Raw genomic sequence first — 24880 nt, 5'->3', positions numbered from 1 at the left:
GACTAGGTAAGTTAAAAAAACAATACCAGACTTAGCACTGCACTTCAAGCTACAGAAGACAGAACATAGTGGAGAGGACAAAAACTTAATTACTAAGCAGGTAAGGTAAGGTATGAATATAGCTTACTATTTATGTTTGATGAGTATTGTTGGCTTCTAGTGTAATCAAAATGGAAAAGTAAATTGGTCTAAGGTCTAGAGGTCTTACCATGCCACCTACAGTAATAGCTTCTATAGGGGCAATTAGCTAAAACTACGAATCAAAGGGTGAAAATAGAATTTTAGACTGTAGCTCATTCTGTGAGTGACTCATTTAACCATGTTCTTTTTTAATACAAAAAATAGCTATACCTGGTCCATATAGATGGGGAACATTGTAGCCTATACATCAATGAAACCAATGTTGTTATATATTATATAATTCTTATATATTAAAAAAATTTGGTTTTTCTTTTCCGAGTTCGTTTGGCTCTTCTACTCGACCGATTTTCATGATTGAGGTCTCAAATTGAAGGTATGCACGCTCAGATTTGCCATCAAGCATCGGCATATATTTATCTATAATCCTACTCGGCTTATACGTAAAAGAAATTTGCTCCCCATGTTATTCTTATGGGAGTTAAATTTGGTTTATCTTTGCCGAGTTCGATTGGCTCTTCTACCCGACCGATTTTCATGATTGAGGTCTCAAATTGAAGGTATGCACGCACAGATTTGCCATCAAGCATCGGAATATAGTTATCTATAATACTACTCGGCTTATACGTAAAAGAAATTTGCTCCCCATGTTATTCTTATGGGTGTTAAATTTGGTTTATCTTTGCCGAGTTCGATTGGCTCTTCTACCTGACCGATTTTCATGATTGAGGTCTCAAATTGAAGGTATGCACGCACAGATTTGCCATCAAGCATCGGGATATTTTTATCTATAATCCTACTCGGCTTATAAGTAAAAGAAATTTGCTCCCCATGTTATTCTTATGGGAGTTAAATTTGGTTTATCTTTGCCGAGTTCGATTGGCTCTTCTACCCGACCGATTTTCATGATTGAGGTCTCAAATTGAAGTTATGCACGCACAGATTTGCCATCAAGCATCGGCATAAATGTATCTTTAATCCCACGCGGATTATACGTAAACGAAATTTGTTCCCCATGTATTTCTTATGGGAGTTAAATTTGGGGTTTCTTTGCCGAGTTCGTTTGGCTCTTCTACCCGATCGATTTTCATGATTGAGGTCTCGAATTGAAGGTATGCACGTACAGATTTGCCATCAAGCATCGGCATCAATGTATCTATAATTCCACGCGATTTCTACGTAAACGAAATTTGCTCCCCATGTATTTCTTATGGGAGTTAAATTTTGTTTCTCTTTGCCGAGTTCATTTTAATACTATTTAAAGGTTCTTCCAAAGGAAGAGATACCATATAACATACTAATAATAACTCCGATGAAGTAGGCCTACGTATGGGGAATATTTTATTCATTGAATGATCAACTAAATGTGTCAACTAACGCAATTAAAATCATGATTGTTTTTACACTTATTACTCTTTAAACAATGCTAAATGCTCAAAATATGTATATTTCACCCAATTTATCGCAGTTAGATGATTTAGAAGCCTTGAAAGTAACCGTCGATTTCGACGGGTTTCACCTAGTTTTTAATTAATTAAATTCATAATAGTTTTAATTTATCTATTAAAGCAAATAGTTTTACTTAGTTTGTTAGAGTTTATAGTGGTAAAGAAGACCTGCCGGTCCAATTATAATCTCTATGTCTTGATTGTCCACTGAGTAGGCCTACACACCAGTATATCAGTGAGTATACGGTAGTCAGTCATATGTTTGGTATCGTCTGCGTTGTACCGACTGACCAGACCAATAGCCACCCCAGCAGCAGGTGCCGACACGTTCACTCCAGCGTCCATCAGGGCCAAGCTGCCTCCACATACGGACGCCATTGAAGAGGAACCTAACCAAACAATAACCCAGGATATGTTATTATGTGCTTGGGGGTCTGTGCAGCACAATGTGCTCCAATAGTCTATCAAAGATATACTTTAAATCAACCATTCACATGTTAGAGCATAGTTTTGTGTGGACGCACCTCCTCTTTTATTAATTGTTCAACTTCAATTTTTAAGGTATCAAACATTGACTTTTCAAATCATATCTAATTGTATTTGTACACATTGCTTTTGACTTCAATTGTTAAACTGTGAAGATAGATAAAACATCATTGTATTTAGAATTGAATTTGATTTAATCCAAATTCGGGTTGAAGAAGTCAGGGTTTCCTAGTTGACAGTCAATAACCATTGCACCTAAGTAATTTCTATGTGTAGATTGCACAAACTACCTTGAAAAGAGTTAGGTAAAAGTACCTGGCAATCAATAGATGCAACTTTGTTTCCTGCTCGAGTTCTTCTTGCATCATGGAATTTCATGTAAAATTACGCACTGAGTTTTGATTGTTGTTTTGTTTGTTGTTGTTGGAATTCTAGCCGTTTTCCTTTGAACCTTGTTAACATATTAACAATGCATTGAAGCATGTATGATTGTTATAAGGATTCTTGTTTGATAGTAGAGAATATTTTGCTTCTGCGAACTGCAACTGCTTTACTACCGTATGTCCATGTTAATCTTGTGCACAAAAAACCAACTTTATCGGCCGCTTGTGCCTTTTGGAACAGATTTATATAAAATCTAAAGCATTATTGTAAAACTATAAACCGAGGACAGTTTATTGACACCTTAAATATTAAATTAAAAAATAAGGGAGGAGTTGCGTTCACAAAAATTGCATTACATATTGTATGAGGATGTTGATGACTTCATGGTGTAGTTTATTAATATTCATTCAGCCAACAAAATTGTAAGCTCTAAGTTATCATGTGTTGTGCTCCATAATATCAACAGATGTTTTAGTATGCAATTATTAATCCTTACTAGAGGCCGAAAACCAGTGGTCAAAAACTCGACCAAAAAAATGTAATGTACAGACTTCTCTATTTTCACCCAACGCTGTAAAAAAAACACGAGATTGCAATTTCTTTCATTTGTTTTGATTCTCTCTCTCTCTGTTTATATTTCGTCACCAGCATTGCAACCCATTTCATAACGCCTACACTAATTGTTTTTAATATATAAAATTAATTCGTTGTGCTTATTTTTGAGTCTATTTTAATTTATAAAAGGATTCTGCATATATACAGGAAAATATATTTCTAACAGTATGCGTAGATTTTCCCTACAATGCACACAAGCTGAGAAAACAGGTTTTAAAGAAATATGCTTGCCCATTAATACATAGATAATAAATCTGTTCAAGATAATATAATATTTCTCTCTAAGGAATGCAGTATAACTTTGAAGGCCTGTGGGTAAAGCCTGAGTACTTTTATTACATGAATCAGTGAAAGAGGGATTCAACATTTTAAAAGCTTTTAATTTTGACACATTTTTTTTTAATCCGTGCACTATTAACGGAGGAGTAGTGTTGACAAGGAATCGCCTTTTGGTATGAATAGCAGGGAACCGAGCATACATATTATGATTTCCTTGAGAAAAGTAAGGTAGCCCTGAAAACGCTGCAAGTTGGCAATAGTACGGCAAAACGTCGGAAATAGACAACTTAAGTTTTTTTTTGTTTTTTATTTGTGATTGTGTGGGAAGTGGACATATTGTGAGAAGGACTCCTTTTTCAACAAGGTTAGTGATGCCTAAAAATAAGATCTAACAATTGGGTGATAGTTTTGATTTTTGATATTAGTGCTGTTACTGCTGTTGAAGTAGATAAGGCTCAACCACTCAGCTACTCAACCCTTGTAACCAAATTTTTTACAGTAACACTTTTAATACGTTTTAATACTTTTCATTGAAATAGCGACCATACAAAGTAGGTATTTAAGCCAAGTATGAATGGACATGAGTGTAGGATGAGTGGCGCGATCTTGTAGTCTTGTTAGTGACTAAGGCCGACATATTCCTTAGACACAGATGTTAATTAATAGCCCAAGCCCATATAGCTAATGGCAACTACAGTTTATAGTGGAATCCAAACCACATTTTTGACTTGGTATTAACGACTTGGTTTAATTATCATGATAGTACTGCAGTTAGTCATAGTACTCACTAGTGTGGACGTTAATCCACACCAGGGAGTATCACATCCACAGTGCATGCCTATAAATATCCACAATTCGTGACCTCCTAGTAGCTAGATTACAGGACGCCGTCACCGTCCCAGTCAAGTAAGAAGACTAAGATTTCCCTGACAAATAGTTTTAAGGTTAAAACAAAAAAATGTTGAGTACCGTATGTCAGATTAAATTATTGTCCCTTTTTTTCAGAGAACCCGTATTTTCTCAAACCAATCCACCTTCTGGTCCTGATTGCACCGAGTTTGTGGGACTGAACATTTTATAACAGAGACACGATGGCTGTATGTGTATCTATCTTGCTAAAACCATTGACTATACACAAAATAGACTTCCCAAGTATTTGAACAAATTTTAAGCAAAAAAAGCGTGGTGCAATCTGTAGAGATGGTCTACCAATTGGCAATATTCTATGACAAGTGATTAATCGATCACCTGTTTGCAATGATACTGCATTGATTTTAATTCATATTTAACCCAATACACTAGCACCCTCTGGTGAGATGGTCCCAAACTTCATCTATTTTCTTGGCTTCAAATTGTAAGATTACATGGGAAGTCTATTCTGTGTATAGTCAATGCTACAACCAATGGGATGAAAAAAAAAATGAAATGAGCAAACTTTTTGTATAAATTTGTATTCAAGATTTACATGTACCGTTTCTTATTATAATATTTTGACCAAAGGCTAAGTTGCGTTCTTTAACCGTAGATCTGGCGATGGTCGATTATCAACCATTAAAACGAGTCCTCAGTGGTGGTGGTGGTTTTGGTGGTGCTGGTCGATTAATTGGCCAAGACCACATGGGTCGGATTTTTCTATTATTAAATTATGAAAACCGTTTTAAATCACAATGAATTTTATATCATTATAAAGATGATATTCTGAGGACTAATTTTCATGTATAAAACATTATTGAGCGAGTATTATCAAAGACAAAAATAATTAAATCCTACAGATCGTCAGACGTTCTGCGGTTACCATGGGTTCTGACGCACACCGCTTGGAGCGCCATGTAGTTACGGCATACTTGCTACGTAACTACACAGCGCTCCCAGCGGTGTGCACCAGAACATATGGTAACTGCAGCACGGCTGACAGTCTATATTTAATTCTTTTTGTCTATGGTATTATGTAGCGAGTAACATAGTTTGAAAAACTAGAGAGTTCAAAACAGATTTTGGCGGTGGAAAGTTTTGGTCACTTGACTACAAAAACAGCTGTTAAATTTGTCGACAACTAAATTGTATACAATATTATTACATATTCTGAAACTACAATAAATTCCCTACAATTCCCTCTGAATCTATGAGGTTGATTGCAAAAAAATTATTTGGCTTTAAAAATGTCATAAAAATTATGTATTTGTAAAAAATCTTCAAAATTTTACATTTTGACGTAAATAACTCAGAAATGTTAGAATTCAACTACATATAACTTATATTTTCACAAAGATCTTTTTTTCTACTATGCAGTAGCCTATCATATTATTTATTTTCTGTTGATGCATTCAATTATTTCCTACATGACAACAAAAATTTTGGTTGTTTTTCAAAAAAGAAAATATGTATGTAGAATTTATTTTTTATGACTATTTCAAAAACACTGATATTTCTACGTAGGGAATCATATTTCACACAACCTTTACATTTAGATAAAATGTGTAAAAAAATATTTTGTGGTTTTCTTGTGGGTTGCTTACTTGCCTTTAAAAGGATTTATTAATTAACTGTACTAATTGGAGTTTATTCTAGGGTTATGGCATTGTTTATAGAAAATATATAACATTCCATAATCATTAGTAATATACTTGTATGTGCAACATCTATAAGGACTTATTAATATAATGTAGGTAGCCTATGTATTTTGTTCGAACCCTGTTGAAAAGCAGAATCAGAGCTACTAGTATTTTAAGCTTCTTGACATGTAAGTTTCTAAAGTGAGACAATATTATTGCAATCTAAAGGTCAGGGAAGTGTGGAGATTTCTGCCTCTTTGTTATTAGACATAAGTAATTAATTGATAACTAATATCCAGTCTTACACTCTATGAATCAGTGAGATCATTTTTTTTTTAAACCTTAACCAAGTCCACAATTTGTCCAGTCCCTGAGGGTTCAGCAATAATCAATTTAAACAGTATTAGTTACCATTTGATTCCAGCACCTCTGATGTTAGCCTGATGGTAAAAGGGAAGTCTTTGGGTATTATTGGCCTGATTCCCTTCTCTGCCAGAGCTCCATGTCCAAGCTCTCTGCGCTGAAAAGGTCCCGTCCGGCCAATCTCATTGGTGGCAAACGGAGGGAACTCGTAATGTAGGAAGAAATTCTTCTCTTTTATCCCACTGCAAATTAAACATAAAAAATCATAAAAATTAAACTTTAAACATATGTCTTCATCATGTTTTACTATATTTAGTTCTGATCTTACATATTTTCTGACAAAATAGATCAAGTGACTTTTTTTGCAGAGAAGAAACACAGAAGAAAAAAGTCTAGTACCGGTACTGTACTTCCAATAATGTCACATTAATTTTCAATTAATGTAAATAATTGTATACATATCCTTTAAAAAATTAACATAATACAACTTATATAATATGAGGAGTTTTAATGAAGACCACAAAGATATGTGATATCAATGATATCATATTTACAAAAATAAGGTAAGAAACTTGAAGTTTGACAATAATTCAATTTTTAAAGGGTTATCACTATAGTTAAATAAATTCATTTTGTATTTCTATCATTACCACTGTCTTTGGTATTTCTAAGACATTGCATTAATTTTCAGAATAATTCTACTTCCTCACCCTTTGCTTAATTCATCATACATACATGATTATTGTTTTCTGTGCAAAACCAAGTGATTACATTTAAATCTGTAATGCATTGGGACAGCTGTTGAACTAAATAACTCAATATTAAAACTTTGTTTGGTTTGGATTTAATATTGTTGTTTAAAACAAAACAAAAAATGCAAACTTTACTTATTCTTTGCATAATATGGGTTGGAACCAGAGGAGCACAAGTTGAAACAAATGATGCAAGTTATGAATCTGTTGATGGAAATGCAGATTATGAACAATCTCAGGAGAGTTTGCCAAGTATAGATCACAATTTGAAAGATCCAAATGAGCTGGACTCCTTAGAAAATGAAAATGAAGTAGGAGGAGAAAATGAAGATTACAACGATGACAGAGAAAAATATGAAGAATCGTTTGGAGAAAGATTTGATGAGAATGCGCCTTATAAACGAGTAAAGCGCTACGAAGTGAACGCTGAGTATGATAATGAAGCTGCAAAGTATAAGGGTGTCTTTGGAGGTTATCCTCAAGAAATTGGCCAAGCAAAACGAGTTAAGAGAAATCAATAAAACTGTTATAATGGCTCCAGTACCATTTTTAAAGTTATAAATTTGCCATAGCTATTATTTGCTTTTATAAGGATATTGTCACTGTCTCGATGACACCAAGGGTTTTTTTCAATAGGCCTACTTCAAACTTTTGAAATACTGTATTTTGTATTGTATCAAAATATTACTTAAATTGTCAATAAATATTTCTGATATAGGCCCCAACTGAGTTTTCAAAGTATTATATGTACATATGTAGACTTAAGATTTCCAACCCTGGGGTTTAGATTAGAACATAGGTGGGTTTTGTTTCTAGGGCCGCTTTTGTGTCTTTGTTATCTAATTACCATATGGAGAAACCACTCCAAGTATCGCCAGCCTTAGCATTATGTCTCTTTGAGGATGATGTTATTTTCAAAATACCGTTAGTTTGTCAAATGACTTAGAAATTTCCAAGTCAAAAAAATCCACAAAAATAAAAGATAATTTTAACAGGGTTAAAGCTAAGTTAAAATAATAACTAGTAGAACTCGCTTTTTATTCAGTTGAGGTCAATATCCTCAATGTCTTCATTTATTTCATTACTGACTTTAAATAACATTTCATTTTTTCATGACACTATTAAATGTACCATATTTAGGTACTGGCTTTTAAATTAATAAAGAATGCTTGTCTATTGTCTATCCTTTATCCAAAATTTGATAGTCCGGCCCACTTGGAAATGTACTTTGCTAACTGAAGTATCGGATAAACAAAATTAGAAAAGTAATTTTTGTTTTCAAACACATAAGAGAAGTTTTGACAGTAAAGGAATTAAAAATGGATTACTTTGCTTTTGTTCAGTCATTACTCTCGTTCAGTATTATAGCTTTGGATGGGTTTATCTTTGAACAGTTGTAGGCAATGTTTTTTACGAATAAACTGTATATTAAATCATATTTATTCGACTTCATAATAATTCATCCATTCTTTCAATGATGCGTTTTCAGTGTATGGCCTATGAAGAAGATACTTTGTAGGAGACTCCCCCTAGATATTGACACATTCCACACTCCCTACATTAATAAGTCTAATGTCCTATATTATATAATAGACTATTGGATAATAGGCTATTATTAGTTGAGAGAACATATACCTATACTCAGCCAAAACCTTATGACTTACCTCATAAGCATAGAAACAGGATCTGGTTTTAAGGCAGATTCAATAGAGTCCAAAGCAACTGTGCATAACACTTGTGTCTGTCCTCTTTGAAATAAAGCTGAGCCATGTAGAGGCTTGTAGAGATTAACCTCACAAGAGATGTCCCTTAACTGGTCCATATCTCGCCCGTCACACCTTCACTCAAAACAAAGACACTTGATTGATCTATTGTCTGGGCAGATTATATTGCACAGTTGAATAATGTAATAGCTGAATCTGTTGAAAATAATGAAGCATTGAATATATAATATAGTTATTAATCTCTATAATACAAAATTAATTAATGAGAAGGACAATAAAATTTAGTGTTTTCCCCAAAAGGGAAGTATTAATGCAGTGACAGACTTGGTCCAAGATAACAAGAAACCTACATCTCTTGTAAGAGTCAAGGGAATGTTTGAAAACATCTATATAAATAAAATTAGAGTTTTGTCTGTACATTGCTTAGAATAATGAACTTTTTGGTTATTTTTACATTTCATAGGTCAGAGAAACCGAATCAAACCTTATCTCAATTTCTGTCTGTCTGTCTGTCTGTCTGTCTGTCTGTCTATCTGTCATTCTCTTGGTAACGCTAAAATACGCACTTTATTACAACTACTCCTCAATAACTATAGCACTGTCCCGCCTGAAACTTATTTTCCAAATACTATACATATATGAGATGGTTTTAGACGTATTTCATCGAATATGAGACAGTTAGATATTTAACAGTAAACCCTTGAAAATCAAGTTTTTGTCGATTTTTGACGTGGAATTTCTGGAAGCCCATGTTAACCTTATGAGAAATGAAATTATTGAATCTTAACAGCTGTTTCAATTAAACAAGTTGGTTCTGTTCTGTGATGTTCAATAGCATTAAAGTTACAAGGATTACCAACAGGGTGCAGCACTAGCACTATTATTTCTTTTACATTTATGACAACAGCTAATTTGCAACCTGGAGGCGAGTGAGCGTAGCGAACGAGCTAACCTGAAGGCAAGTGAGCGTAGCGAACGAGCTAACCTGAAGGAAAGTGAGCGCAGCGAACGAGCTCCAACATACAGGTGAGTGAGCGTAGCGAACGAACTTCAACCAGGACGTGATTGAGCCATGCAAACGAGATCAGATAGTAAAAATAAAAGTAAGCCTACCGTTATAGGATCGACCGGCAGACACAGAGGTAATTTAACCTTTTATTGATTGTCATACCGATCCGGAACAACAAAAAACAACATAAAATGAAGCTATGTATAATAGTTTGGCCAGCATATCTTAAAATATGCAAACCAACTGCTGTTCGTTATATAAGAAGGTTTCAACTGAATATTATAAGATCCCCGTGCGTAGAACGGGTACACAGCTAGTTATTAAATATACTTAACTCATCAAATGTTAATTCTTTAAAGTCTTAGGGTGGTTTCAGACAAGGTGGGTACTATTAGTGAGTACTGTCTGTCCTGTCTACTCTAAGACTTTCCATGCAGTTGAAAATTTTAAGGAAGTTAAATGGTTAATACCTCTAAAGAAACAGAAAATAAACTTAAAGTAGTTAGTGGGTAGTGTTGTGAGATAGTTTTTAGCGAATTTCCCTATAGGGAAGTAGCTATTACCGTAGGTCTCATGGTAAGACTTAGGCCCGGGACCGATTTACTTTTTCATTTTGATGTCCCCAGAGGCCAAAAACACCATTCGTTCAAATTTTTATATATGTATATATATATGTGTCTGTGAACACGATAACTTGAGTAATTTGTATCCGATTTTGATGAAATTTGGTTTGAAGGTGTAAGGCGGGATAAACTTGAATGAGTTTGCGATCCAGCATGATCGGACCATGGAAACAGGATTTTATGGGGGGTTTTATGGGGTAAAAATTGGTTTTTCTCACTTTTGACCCTCAAAACACAAAATTTCCTAATTTTTCTCTAAACCTTCTTAAAGAGCTTAAAAAAACAAACAATTCAGTATATCAAAGTGTTTTTGTACGGTTATTGGTTACGGAGAAAACTAAAAAAATGGTAAGTTTAAAATTCCCATGTTATTCTTATGGAGAATATTGTAAAATGTTGTAGTTTGCTTGTTTATGGATATCTTTTGATCAAATAACTTGGCAAATATATTCATTTTATACTAAGCAATAATTATTTTACTTAAAACGCACACTTTATTAGTTTCCTAGTAGCAGCAAACCTAGGTACTCGTTAAACAAGAATCAAGAATCAAGAATTTATTACAACAAATTACAAAAAGAACATTTTGTATAGTTGAGGTCAATAAGAGAGTAACTTAGGCTAAGAAGTCTCAGTAATCTGCAAGGATAAAATGTCCAGTGGTTAGCATTAGGGCCTATAACATTAAACCTAATGTTATTTAAATAGATCAATTAAAAATCAATACAGCCAAATGGAAATTCGCTTAGACGGCAGGTTTGCTGCGGCGGGGGTATTTCTCCTATCTATAACACTACACTACAGGGTAAGTACCCTTGCAAATTTTTAATTAGGATTGGTAAATAATATGAGCCTTACCTCCTGTTGCTCTCAAAAATTAAATCACGAAAAATGCCTTTGGTTATGTTGTTAAATACTCTGGATAACGTTTCTTGATCTGGAGGTGACTCCATGCCTTCCTTTAGTTTTTCTAGCACATCAGTTTGAATATTTCTTACAGCTTCATCTCTTGATAATTTGTCATGTTTATAGTTTTGAAATACTTCACGGAGACGCAATTCACACAATGTTTTAACTGCCTCTATTACAACATCCGATTCTGTCTTTGTTTCAAAAGTTCGTTTTGGTTTTCCACAAGTGTTTTGCAAATGTGAAATTGATTGGATGATTTTTTGACACTCTTTCACTCCGACTTTTATTGCTTTTAAGAAATCTTGTTGAAGAACATTGTTTGCAGAAGCTTCAAGCATTACCACTAAGTTTTGTGATGTGGCAGAAACTACCAAGTTGAGACTGCTATTGGCTTGCTCTCTTCGTGTAGGATTGATTACTATTTCATCGTTACAAAGTCCCACTCGAACGGCACCGACAGGACCATTCCATGGAATGTCAGACAAACTTAGAGCTGCAGAGGCAGCATTTATACACAACACGTCAGGATCGTGTATACTGTCAACTGCTAGTAAATTACACATTATTTGAGTATCAAAGTAAAACTTATTTGGAAACAATGGTCTTAATGATCTATCAATCAGACGACTGACTAATATCTCGTGTTCAGATGGTCCTAGTTCACGCTTAAAATAGTTTGTAGGAATACGGCCAGCAGCAGCAGCTTTTTGACGATAGTCAACAACCAGAGGTAGAAATGCTGAGGGAGTTGGCTTAGTTTTGCAAACGGCTGTCACCATCACTGAGGTCTCTCCGAGTTGTGCTACTGCACACCCATCGGCAAATCTAGCATACTTTCCTGTAGATAGTTTTAAAGATGCCCTGAAAAAGTTTAAAATTACATCAGCAGTTTTCTTTTCATAAAATACATTCTGTTCCCCCCTTTTCTTGCAATATTTTACATAATTCATTACCAAGACAAATAGCTGTTCCTACCTATTCTTTACCACACTACAAAACACATAAAAGTCAAATTGTTAGTTATTGTATAGCTTATTAGCTGAGTGGATATAGAGCTCGCCTAGTTAGAAGATTGCTGGTTCGTTTCTAGGAAAGAGTAAAAAATATTTGAAGTTTCAAATGTGGACAGCTTATTGATAAAGAACCAGCTGATCTTGGTTAGTTCAGTGCGGTAACAAAGCTGTCATCTCATTCACTCAACACCCATTGTTCACTCATCTTCGTTTAGAAGAGAGAGATCCCCTGAAATGTGGACGATTGAGGTGGTCCTAAAAAATTGGGGCCTAAGTGCTAATTGTGATGACGAGACCTCCCTATTTCAAGATTTTCTGACGTATAAAGGTTCCGAACTTATGACGTCATGGCTGGCCACCCCAAGCTCAGAGTGGAGGGGGTAGAGATGTTGATTCAAAACCATAGACCTTTGTCCTCAGTGAATTTTTAGCTAGATTGTCTGTAACAAACCAATCTTGCCGCATTTCCGTTAGTTGATGATATATATTTCTCTATCAATACTCTTCTTTAAAATTTTGAACTATTATAGGCCTAGTTGGATTTGGTGGAAAATGTATTTTTTTTTAGTTTCAAACATTTGTTTTGCTTTGTCTTGTACTTAGCCTACAGCTATTGTAATGTTGGCGAGTTGACTAAATGGAAATTAAGAGTAACGATCTGAAACTCTTGAAGACTTTTTTATGCCCCTAGGCCCTTGGTTTGTTTCCACTCTTATTTGTACCTTCAAGGAAAAAAGGGAGTTCATAAAAAGCTCTTTATGAAAGTAATTTTTTAGAATTATAATTTATCAAATCATGAACTAAAAAAAATTGAGGGATTCGACTGTTTTTAAATTCAGTAGGGTAAGTTTTGCAAACAATATTGAAATAGGCAAACAAAATATAAAAATAGGTTTGAACCATTTAATATTTAGGCCCATTATGCAGCATAGGCCTATGTATTAGCCTACATAAACCCACAGGCCTACATGCAATTAACCAAACTACAATTTAGATACAAAATCTAAAAGTGGAATTATAATTGATCCAACTATAAGGTTTGAAATATCAACAAATCAACCCTTGGAAGTAGATGAAGAAAAGGGAAAAATGTATAGTAAATGTGAAAACTATTTAAGAAACAAATATAATCTCAATTCTATATCAGTAATTGGCATAATGATTGGTACAAGAGGGACTATTACACAATTTTTTGACAAATTAAATATAATCTTTCATCAAAATTTAAAAAATGAAATAGCCATAAAAGTGTTAAAAGGATCATGTAAAATCATTCAAAATCATATGGACAACATTAATCTAAGTTACTTATTATTTATATCATAAATTTAAGTTTGTTGTTACTGTGTCCAATAGGCAAAGTGTATTATAATAAACTCAGTTTACTAAATAAAATAAGTTAATTAAGGCATTAATGAATTATTAAAATTGAATTGATACAGATTACAGGACAGACATGTCCTCTTAACAAAGCTTATCCAACATTGTCAGAAGCTACACCAGAGAAGCACTTCATTCCAAAATTTTAATCGATCACATTTTCACAAACTGTATTAGCCTTGAAAGTGATGTAGCCATCTCAACACTATCGGATTACTACGCGCATACTGTTAAAATACCTTTCCCTAAACGTAGGAAACCTCCAGGTGGGAAAACTTTAGTCTACAGGCAATTTAATGACTCTAAGAAGATGGTCTTCAGACATCACCTTTCTAAGGAAGCATGGACAGATATGCTGGCTACAGATGATCTTGATGAAAAATTTAAGGGCTTCTACGATAAACTAAAATACCTGTTTGATATATCCTTTCAAAAAATAACAAAACAGATAAAAGAACCTTGTAAAAAGAAACTCCCCTTGAGCAACGATCTGATGATGATCAAGGGTGATCATCTCTTTGATCTGTACAAGACGACTAAGAGTTTTGATTCTGAACATCCTTAAAGATTTTTTCCTTTAATTGTATTTATTGTAAAAGGGTTGCTGATTTGTATTCAGTGTATTGTATTGAATTGTATTGACATAGCTAATGCAAATTGTATTTGTTAATTTGGCAAATAAATTACTTATTAATTTAAAACTACTACAGTCAACTACTGGTATTCAATGTAGAAAGATGTTGAAAATGCCTGCCTTTTTTAATTATTTGTAATAGTCATGCAGATGATGTGAATGTTGTTTTTACTATCAGCTGTCTGTTTTGTTGTCCAATATTGTTCCTTGTCATAAAAACATTATTGAAAAAATACATTTGATTATTTTATAGTTTAAATTTGTTTTTTCGTCGTAGTTATAATTAGATTATCTCTAAACACTTTTACTTGGGAGAATAATTCAAGAGGTTATGGTCGCCAGCATTGTTTTAAGTACATAACAGTGTTGGGAAATCTAGTCTACTACGCAAACGGTGAGAACAATTTATTCTGACGGAATTTTCTGTCTCAAGAGTATTATTTCTTTGGTATATCTTTCGATCGAGTTCGTCCAGCTCTACAAATGGAGTACGTGAAAGGTATAAAACCATTGAAAGGAGCAGAAGATTGGCCAACGTGGAAAGATCAAGTGTTGGATGTTCTAGAGTTGTTCGACGCGGTTGATATCGTCGAGGGAAAAAAAGAAAAGCCTCTCTGAGCCTCCGACTAATGCCGAAAAGGAAGAACTTCATAAATTCAACAAATCCACGACTCAGGCAAAAATAGTCATTTCTCAGTGCGTTAGTGATGATCTACTTAACGTATTTCCGGAAGATTATCAGCTAAGGAAGCGTGGGACATTTTGGTAGAGCAGTTTGATAGCAAGGCAGAAGACCAGTTGTTTCGTCAGTGTTTGAATTTCTTCAGTATGGAATGGGATAATACCGAGGATGCCCCTAACGTGCTTTCAAGATTGAAGAATCAAAACCGTGAATTTGCAGCTGGCCTCAAAACGCGTAACATCCAAACAGTCGAAGATTTTCTTGAGCTCCTGTTTGTGTCAAAAGTGTTACACATTTTGCCAAAGCGTTTTGAATCGTTCAAGTCTAGCTACCTACTTATGAAGGCAAACGAGAGCAAGAAACTTGAAGATGTTTCATCTGCATTGATCCTTCATGAGCGTAATGTTGCTCCTACTTCAAAAGCTGGTGACATTCTTAGTGCCACAAACAGTGGTGGTCAGAAGAATAGGAAACCAAAAGGTGACACTTCGTGCAAATACTGTTCGGGGAAAGGTCATTGGATTCGTCAGTGTTCTACGCGGCACATTACGTCAAATCTGAGTTGGTTCACGGAGTACAAACCTTTTCCTGCAAACTCGAACGCAACAGTAAAGGCGGCGGGATAGGAAGTTATAAAAGCTCTTGGCAGTGGAGTAGTTGAAGTAGCGAACTATGAAAATGGAAAACTGGAAACGTTCACACTCTACGATGTCTGGTATGTTCCTGACGTTTCTCGGAACTTGTCCATTCTCGCAGCTCATGATCAAAATCCTAATAGCAGGTTTGAATCGACTAATACCAAGTGTCAGTTCACTATTAACGAACAAACTGTATTCAAAGGTACTCGAAAACTGTGGTGGAACTTTGTATCGTGCCTCATTTCACACAGTTCAACCATCTGAGGTTTGCGCTAATGCAGCAGAAGACAATCGCATTCTGCAGTTATATCATGAGCGCTGGGGTCACATGGATAAACGCTACGTCCGATCGAAGCTCGAATCCGAAATGGGTATCAAAGTGCCAGCCAACTACGAGATCTGCGAACCGTGTCAGTTTGGGAAGGCACACCGTCTACCATTTGGAACACGAGAATGCCCCTCAGCCCCAGGTGAGTTGTTATCCGGTGATGTTTGCAGCCCGTTTGACCCATCCTTCGGAGGTCGCCGATACTTGATCGTCATAAAAGACCACTTTTCAAGGTACCGATACTGTTTAGGGAAAAATCTGCTGTGAAGGAAGCATTGCGTGAAGTGTTGGCTAAAGCACGCACAATTGGTCATCACGTCAAGAGAGTTTCTCAGCGACAACGGTGGTGAGTTTGACAACGCTGAAGTTCGTCAAATTCTAAGAGAATATGGTGTTAACCAACGTCTGACAGCACCGTATAGGCCTACACCCGAACAAAATGGTGCTGTGGAGAGAGAGAACAGAACAATCGTCGAAATGGCCCGGACCTTCAAGTATGCCAATCCAAATGTAACATTTCCTGCATCGATCTGGGCGGAACTTGTCATCACTGCTGGCTACGTTTTGAACCGAGTGGGAAAGTCAGCAGTTGCCAAAAAATCACCCTTTGAGCTCTGGTTTGGTCAAAAGCCGAGGATCAAACATCTGCGAGTGGTCAGCTCAAAGTGCTATGTCCATGTTCCTGTTCAGAGGAGGCGGAAAATGGACAGGAAAGCTGTGGTTGGTTACCTGGTTGGATACGATGGCGAAGAACGATATCGAATCTATGTTCCAGAGAGAAGAGATATCGTAGTTTCTCGTGACGTCGTTTTTCAAGAAATTGTTGGAGATTGTGACAAGAAAGTTGAGTGGCCCATCAAGATTGAGAAAACCAATGACGTCAAAGTAGATTGGCAAGAAGTTGAAGAGACTATTGACGAGCCTAGTTCTCCAGTGAAGGGTAATGATGAGCCTATACTGACTGAGAACCCGTCAAGTAGCAGTGATAGTGAAGATGCAGAGTTATCCAACGATCCTGCAACTCGGCACTTGACTCGGGAAAGAAGGCAACCCGAGTGGGTAAACGATTACGTCTCGGCTAACTTTGCCGAAGTTCTTCTTGTTGACGATGAACCTAAGTCTTACACTGAAGCCATCAGAGTTCAGAAGATAGTGCTGAATGGAAAATAGCAATGGACAAAGAAATTGCATCAATGCATACACACGGTGCATGGGAATTGACCGAACTCCCTCCGGGAAAGAAGAATATCAACAACAAGTGGGTCTACCGAATAAAGCGCAATCCTGGTGGAAGTGTTAACAAATATCGAGCGAGATTGGTCATCAAAGGATGTGCGCAAAGACCTAGTATTGATTATGCGGAAACCTTCAGTCCGGTTGCTCGTCTGGAGGTCGTTCGATCAATATTGTCCATCACAGTTGTTGAGAAGATGGTTCTACGGCAGTTTGACGTCTCAACTGCGTTCTTGTACGTAGACGTTGAAGAAGAGATTTTTATGAAGCAGCCTGAAGGATATTCACATGGGACAAATCGTGTTTGTTGTCTCAAACGCAGCTTATACGGCCTGAAACAGGCACCGCGATGCTGGAATAAACGGTTTGACGACTTCATGAAAGGCTTAGGATTTCGACAGAGCCGTGAAGATCCCTGCGTCTACATTTTGTCCTACCCCTGCTGGAAAAATCATTGTTGCACTCTATGTTGATGACGGATTAGTCGCAGCGACTAGTCAGACTGCAAATCTTGGACTCTCGGTATGACTATGCAAACAAGGGAAAGTTTTGAAAATGCCTGCCTTTTTTAATTATTTGTAATAGTCATGCAGATGATGTGATTGTTATTTTTACCATCAGCTGTCTGTTTTGTTGTCCAATATTGTTCCTAGTCATGAAAACATTAGGCCTATTGAGAAATACATTTCATAATTTTATAGTTTAAATTCGTTTTTTCGTCGTAGTTATAATTAGATTATCCCTAAACACTTTCACTTGGGAGAATAATTCAAGAAAAGACAACAACGAATTCTTGGTAAATGGCCTGGCAAAAGCAAGCAGTGCCACACTAGTTGATAGCCTAGCATGTGATTCACCTGTTCGAAGTCACTAATCCAAGGTAAGTTAGGAGAACGGATCTGAGGATCTAGGATGTTGATGTAGGCTATAAGACTAGATCAAGTATATGACGTAGGCTATTCAAGTCTATGTGTGTATGTATGGTGTGTGTCTGTGGTCTATGGTGTTATCAAGTCTAGATGACTATTTTATTTCAATGATTTAGACCTAACTTATAGTGTATATGCTGCAAAGCAGTTGAAAATCCCTGATGATTTGTGTGATGATTTGCTGGGAATACAAGCAGTCGCCATCAGAGACCCTAGCATCAAAATATTGATAAGTTAGAGAAGATTTTATAGAGATTTCCTAAAATTAAATTGTGGATAGCCTATATTTAGGCCCCAGGCTAAGGATTATGGAGACTATTAATTTATCCACCTTTTTTGGGTAAAAAAACAAAAACAACTTAGGCTTGCATATTTTTACATCCCTAGGGTTAATAATACAAACAAATTAAACTAGATTACAAAGTATCCATGACATTTGACCAGCTTAGCTGTATTGATTGTAATATAGTGTCATACAATGGCCAAGAATTTGATTTTGTAGCTTACCTCCCATGATGTTCAATGTCAATTTGATTTGTTTTACTACTGTAGTACCGGTAAGCTCTTGTCCCGACCGAATAATTAGTCCTATTTGAAGGTAACAAACGTAAAATACTCACTGACTTATAGGAGGACATATTTTGTACTTCTAAGATGATAAATTAACAGGCCTAACTAAATTACTATCCGTTCCATAGATTTCTCATAGTTTCACCGTGTTTGTTATAATATTAATATTGGTCCCTGTCCCTGTCCCTGCCAAAGAACAGTTTTGGACTTTGGAGGTAAAGGTTAGGTTAACCTCCAAATTATTGTATGTACCTTCACACAGCAAAAGCAGACAGTTCGAGTTCACCTTCTTCTTCTTCTTCTGTTCTAGTTTGTTTTTAAACAAGCTGGCTTGGTTGAATTAGCACGTAGCCACACTATTTCACCTTTAAAAAATGGCTGTTCTATAAATTTGTCTCGAGCTTGTTCGAAATAGGAAATGATTTTTTGGCTTAAGGCTATGTATGTGCTTGCTCTTTTAGCAGGCTTAATTAATTGTCATTTAAATCGACATTCGATGTTCTATTATGAACGCTCCATAGCTTCGAATGGAAAGGCTCCAACCACATTAAATTAATAATAACTCCCAATAATTTCAACCTCCAAAAGCTAACGTAAAAATGTTGCATCAGGCCCAAAGATAACAGTACTCACTCAGATCTGAAAGCATTTAGTAAAAGTTACACGTATCCGAAGGAATTTAAAAATATTTATAGGTTCAAAAGAAGCTAACACGTACTTAAGGAGCCAAACTTTAACGATATAAATGCATTGAATGACCATGCATTGTTGAAGATTCCATGCACGTAAACGAGTAAAAAGGCAATCCATTTTTTAATTAGAACTCTTCGATGCTAGTAAATTCCTAGTTTACGGACATATGGGATTTTTAAGTAATATTGTCATGAGGTTGTGCAAAATTACATGACATCTAGATCACCACTGTAATGTTTTTCCGTCACTCTTGAGGAAAATACGTTTTGGTGAATTTACCTATTAAAGTGAAGTAGCTATTGGGTAAGACTTAGGCCCGGGACCGATTTACTTTTTCATTTTGATGTCTCCATAGAGGCAAAAAAATACCCCCGCCACAGCAAACCTGCCGACTAAGCGAATTTCCATTTGTCTGAATTGATTTTCAGTTAAATATATTTTAATAACATTAGGTTTAACGAGTACCTAGGTTTGCTGCTACAAGGAAACTAATAAAGTAGTGTGTTTTTAGTAAAATATTTATAGCTTACTATAAAATAAATAAATTTGCCAAGTTTGATCAAAATATATCCATAAACAAGCAAACTACAACATTTTACAATATTCTCCATAAGAATAACATGGGAATTTTAAATTTACCATTTTTTTAGTTTTCTCCGTAACCAATAACCGTACAAAAACACTTTGATATACTGAATTGTTTGTTTTTTTAAGCTCTTTAAGAAGGTTTAGAGAAAAATTGGGAAATTTTGTGTTTTGAGGGTAAGAAGTGAGAAAAACCAATTTTTACCCCATAAAACCCCCCATAAAACCCTGTTCCCATAGTCCGATCATGCTGGATCGCGAACTCATTCAAGTTTATCCCGCCTTACACCTTCAAACCAAATTTCATCAAAATCGGATAAAAATTACTCAAGTTATCGTGTTCACGGACACATATATATATAAATCTATATATATATATATATATATATATATATACATATATAAAAATTTGAACGAATGGTGTTTTTGGCCTCTGGGGACATTAAAATGAAAAAGTAAATCGGTCCCGGGCCTAAGTCTTACCATGACACCTACGGTAATAGCTACTTCCCTATAGGGAAATTCGCTAACACATTTAGTTCAAATTTGTATAATATGTGTACGCCCGTGAACACGTTAACTTGAGTAATTTTTATACGATTTTCATCAAATTTAGCTTAAAGGTGTAATGCCGCATAATCTTGAATGAGTTCGAGAACCAGCATGATCAGGCTATGGGAGCGGGGTGTTATGGGGGTTGTACCATGGTTTTACGAAGTAAATTTTGGGTTTTCTCATTTAGACGCTTAAAAAAATTAAATTTCCCAATTTGCCTTTTAAATTTTTTTGACAGCTTAAAAACAAAATAATTTAGTATATTGAAGTGTGTTTTTTTTACTGTTTATTGGTAACTGAAAAAATTTAAAAATTGTAAATTCAAAATTCACATGTTATTCTCATGGAGGAAATTGTTTTCTGTTGTAGTGTGCTTTGTTCATGGATATATTTTGATCAAGCTTGGCAAATTGATTTATTTTATACTAAGCTAAAAATGTTTTACCAAAAACACACTTAATTAGTTTCCTTGTAGCAGCAAACCTAGGTACTCGTTAAACCTAATGTTATTTAATTAGATTTAATTGAAATTCAATCCAGACAAATGGAAATTCGCTTAGTAGGTAGGTTTGCTGCGGCGGGGGTATTTTTTACATTTTTTGTATAAGATTTCATTATTACATTTGCCATGTTTGACAGATATGGAACTGTTTACATTTGCAATGTTTGACAGATAGATCCTATACGAAGTGCACTCTAGTGGACAAGTATACAACCAACCGGAATAGGCAAGGCTGTTCTAATTATTAAATTGCCTCCTTTTTTTTAGCTCAACACATTTTACCTCAACATATTATGTTTCCAATCTTCTATATATTAATAGGCAAGCATGTTTCTTTAAAACCTTTTTTCTCAGCTCGTGTGCATCGCAGGGAAAATCTACGCATACCGTTAGAAAGATATTTTCCTGTAGATGTGTAGAATCCATTTAAAAGTTAAAATAGGCCCGAGTATAAGCAAAAAAATGAATTTGAAATAAAAAATAACATGGGCTTTATGGGTTGCCTTGCTGGTGACAAAATAACAACGAAATATACCCCCGCCGCAGCAAACCTGCAGACTAAGCGAATTTCCATTTGCCTGATTGGATTCACACTAAAATGTCTCCTTAAAAATATCACATTTATTCCCTATTTAAATAGCATTAGTTTAACAAGTACTTAGGTTTGCTGCAACAGGGAGGGTAAAAAAAGTGTTTTTTGTTGTAAAAATCTTAATAGTTTAGTAAGAAATTATTGTATTTTAAAAAATTGGATCAAAATATGTCACAAGCAAACTACAACGGTTTATTTATTCTCCATAAGAATAACATGGGAATTTTAAATTTACAGTTTTCTTTTTAAATTTTATCCGTAACCATTAGGCGCACAATAATGCTTCAATATACTAAATTATTTTTTTTTTAAGCTCTACAAAATGGTTTGGAAAGAAATTGCTAAATTTTAAGTTTTTAGGGTCAAAAATGGGAAAAACCAATTTTTACCCCATAAAATCCCCCATAGACCCCTGTTCCCATAGTCCGATCATGCTGGTTCGCGAACTCGTTCGAATAAACGTAGGTTTACATGTTTGTACCAAATTTCATCAAAATCGGATGATTTTTGCTTGAGTTATCGCGCTAACGGACATATATATATATATATATATATATATATATATATATATATGTGTGTGTGTGTGTGTGTGTCCGTTAGCGCGATAACTCAAGCAAAAATCATCCGATTTTGATGAAATTTGGTATATATATGAATTTGAACGGATGGTGTTTTTGGTCTCTAGGGACCTCAAAACGAAAAAGTAAATCGGTCCCGGGTCCAGGTCTTACCATGAGTACTACGGTAATTGCTTATTCCCTATTTGGGAAATTTGCTAATAAACAGAAAATCAAAACAAATGGAAGAAATTACAATCACATGTTTTATTTACAGGGAGGGGTGAAAATATAGAGAAGCATGTACCTTTGAATTACAACTAGACATATTCCATCCCAATGTTAAAGTTGTTGCCAGTTTTAATTACATTTGTCGTAGTTGGATGTGAGCCACCAGCAATAGATTGCACTGATTTCTGTGAATACACGAGGTTTTTTACCGAGTCAAACTTATGGAAAGACTAATTATGAGCTATAGCAAAGCAACTGTCAAGACCCATCAACTTTGTCATAAACAATAATTAGTTATAAAATATAATTTTAGACACGCATTCTTTGACTAGCTCACACAACTACATGTTTTATAATTAAAAAATAGCAACAGCTGGTCCATAAAGATGGGATCTGCTTCCGTATCCAATAGTCAATATGCGTGTACATTATTTTTGGTCGAGTTTTCGACCACTGGACGACCCATCATATTATTCTTCCGGCATTAAAAAATTATAAATTATGCATTACATATCTTTATTTGATCTTTTACATCAAATATTACTCGAATTAAAGGCTCGTGTTAAAGTACGGTACCTCCTAGATAGGGGGAATCTTGCCCATTGTCCTCATCAAGAACGACGCCAAAGAAGTGACTCGGCCGCGAAATTCGTGCATGATGAGCCTTGATATTTTATTTTTTATTTATTTATTACATGCACTGTTTATTAGCTTGCCTATTTATTACAAGCTAACGTATGTCGTCGATTTCAACTCCCGTGTAGCGAAGACCCATCTTGACTCTAATCAGTCTCAAAAAACGGGTTTGGACTTTTTCTAGCTAGTACATTAATCAATCCCAGTTGGTAAGGGGACCACACAGTTGAGTTGTATTCCAGAATTGAGCGAACGAGAGTCATGAAAGAGAGTTTTAATGGTGGTAAGAGAAAAGGGTCCTCTGGTGGCTCTGAAACCAAGCACGGAGTAGGCCTTGGAGCTGATGCGAGATATATGAGCGCCAGGGTGAAGGTTGGATGTGAAGAAAATCCCCAAGTCGCGGACCTCATTGACAGACTGCAGAACTTGAATACCAAATATGGCAATTGAAACAGTTCATCTATGAAGAGTGTGTGAACTGCATGACTACACACTTTTTCTCATTCAGTTCCATAGAGTTGATTCGGCACCAATGAATAACATTGTCAAGGTTTCTCTGAAAGTGAACATTGTTGAGGAAATCTCACAGAAGAGTTTCAGGTCGTATATAAAGAGGAGAAACCTAACGTCCAGGATATCTGCTATGTCGTTTATGAAGATCTTAAATAAAAAGGGCCAAACAGAGACCCTTGATGGACGCCAGAAGTGACACTAATCGGATCCGATAAGGCCAACGATGCCTTTACTACCAAAAGGAGCGATTGGTCAGATACGATTTGAAGTACGTATTTTAGACAAGTACTTTTTGGTACGTACTAAAGGGTTGATTTGGTGGTATATACGGAACAGGTTAAGTAGAATATTGATGCCATGACATAGTTAGCTTTAAAACAACGCTTTCGAGAAAAATTTAGGGATGTAGGTCATTCAACTAATCTCCTCAACTGATCTAAAAAAAAAACTGATCTCAAGTGGGATTACAATGACGAGGCAAAACGTACCATAGATTAAAGATACCCCCATCCTTGTTTTGATTAGTCTATGATTGATGTTTTGTCTATGGATTGTACCATTGACTATACACAGAATAGATATTCTGTGTATAGTCAATGATTTCATCATGTTTGCCATGTCTAATTTATAACTACCCATAATGGAAAAAAGGAAAATACCTCGTGTCGAATCAACTGACAACGTGGGCTACAGTAGTTGCAAAAAAATTCACGGGAATGCCTCCAAAGCGTTTAAAAACCTACAATTTTAGCGAATTTCCCTATAGGGAAGTAGCTATTACCGTAGGTCTCATGGTAAGACTTAGGCCCGGGACCGATTTACTTTTTCATTTTAATGTCCCCAGAGGCCAAAAACACCATTCGTTCAAATTTTTATATATGTGTTTATATATATATATATAGATTTATATATATATATATATATGTCCGTGAACACGATAACTTGAGTAATTTTTATCCGATTTTGATGAAATTTGGTTTGAAGGTGTAAGGCAGGATAAACTTGAATGAGTTCGCAATCCAGCATGATCGGACCATGGGAACAGGGTTTTATGGGGTAAAAATTGGTTTTTCCTACAGTCACCCGATAAAGTTGGCTTCCTTGTACTGTTTATAGTACAGAAAGCTGCTAATTGCTGCATATTTATACTTTGCCGTACGGTTTATACTTTGCCGTACGGTTTATACTTTGCCGCACATCAGGATTCCAACGAAACAACACAAAACAGCGTGGTTCCATTATGCACGTAATCCGTGTACGCTTGGAAATAGGTTGGCAACACTTAAAGATAATTATACTATGAGCAGCTGATTGACTATTATAA

General features: G+C 35.5%; 1 protein-coding gene across 1 annotated transcript in view; it reads right to left on the bottom strand.

Annotated features, from left to right (window-relative positions):
• The window catches only part of LOC128987502 (polyribonucleotide nucleotidyltransferase 1, mitochondrial), a 29023-nt gene extending 10160 nt beyond the window's left edge, over positions 1–18863 (bottom strand). The window contains exons 1-5 of the mRNA XM_054408385.1: positions 18630–18863; positions 11232–12146; positions 8682–8855; positions 6314–6507; positions 1812–1975 (exon numbers count right to left, since the gene is read on the bottom strand). Of these exons, the coding sequence (XP_054264360.1) occupies positions 1812–1975; positions 6314–6507; positions 8682–8855; positions 11232–12146; positions 18630–18760 (1578 nt within the window). The 5' untranslated portion in view covers positions 18761–18863. The remainder of the gene's footprint in view (positions 1–1811; positions 1976–6313; positions 6508–8681; positions 8856–11231; positions 12147–18629) is intronic.
• Positions 18864–24880: the final 6017 nt, after the last annotated feature.

The sequence above is a fragment of the Macrosteles quadrilineatus genome, unplaced genomic scaffold (assembly GCF_028750875.1).
Source record: "Macrosteles quadrilineatus isolate MER2022 unplaced genomic scaffold, UCM_ALF_1.0 Scaffold_1__1_contigs__length_201487025, whole genome shotgun sequence".
In the NCBI taxonomy this organism is placed as follows: Eukaryota; Metazoa; Arthropoda; class Insecta; order Hemiptera; family Cicadellidae; genus Macrosteles; species Macrosteles quadrilineatus.
The sequence above is the reverse complement of the archived record's forward strand: the minus strand, read 5'-3'. Positions and strand labels throughout refer to the sequence as shown.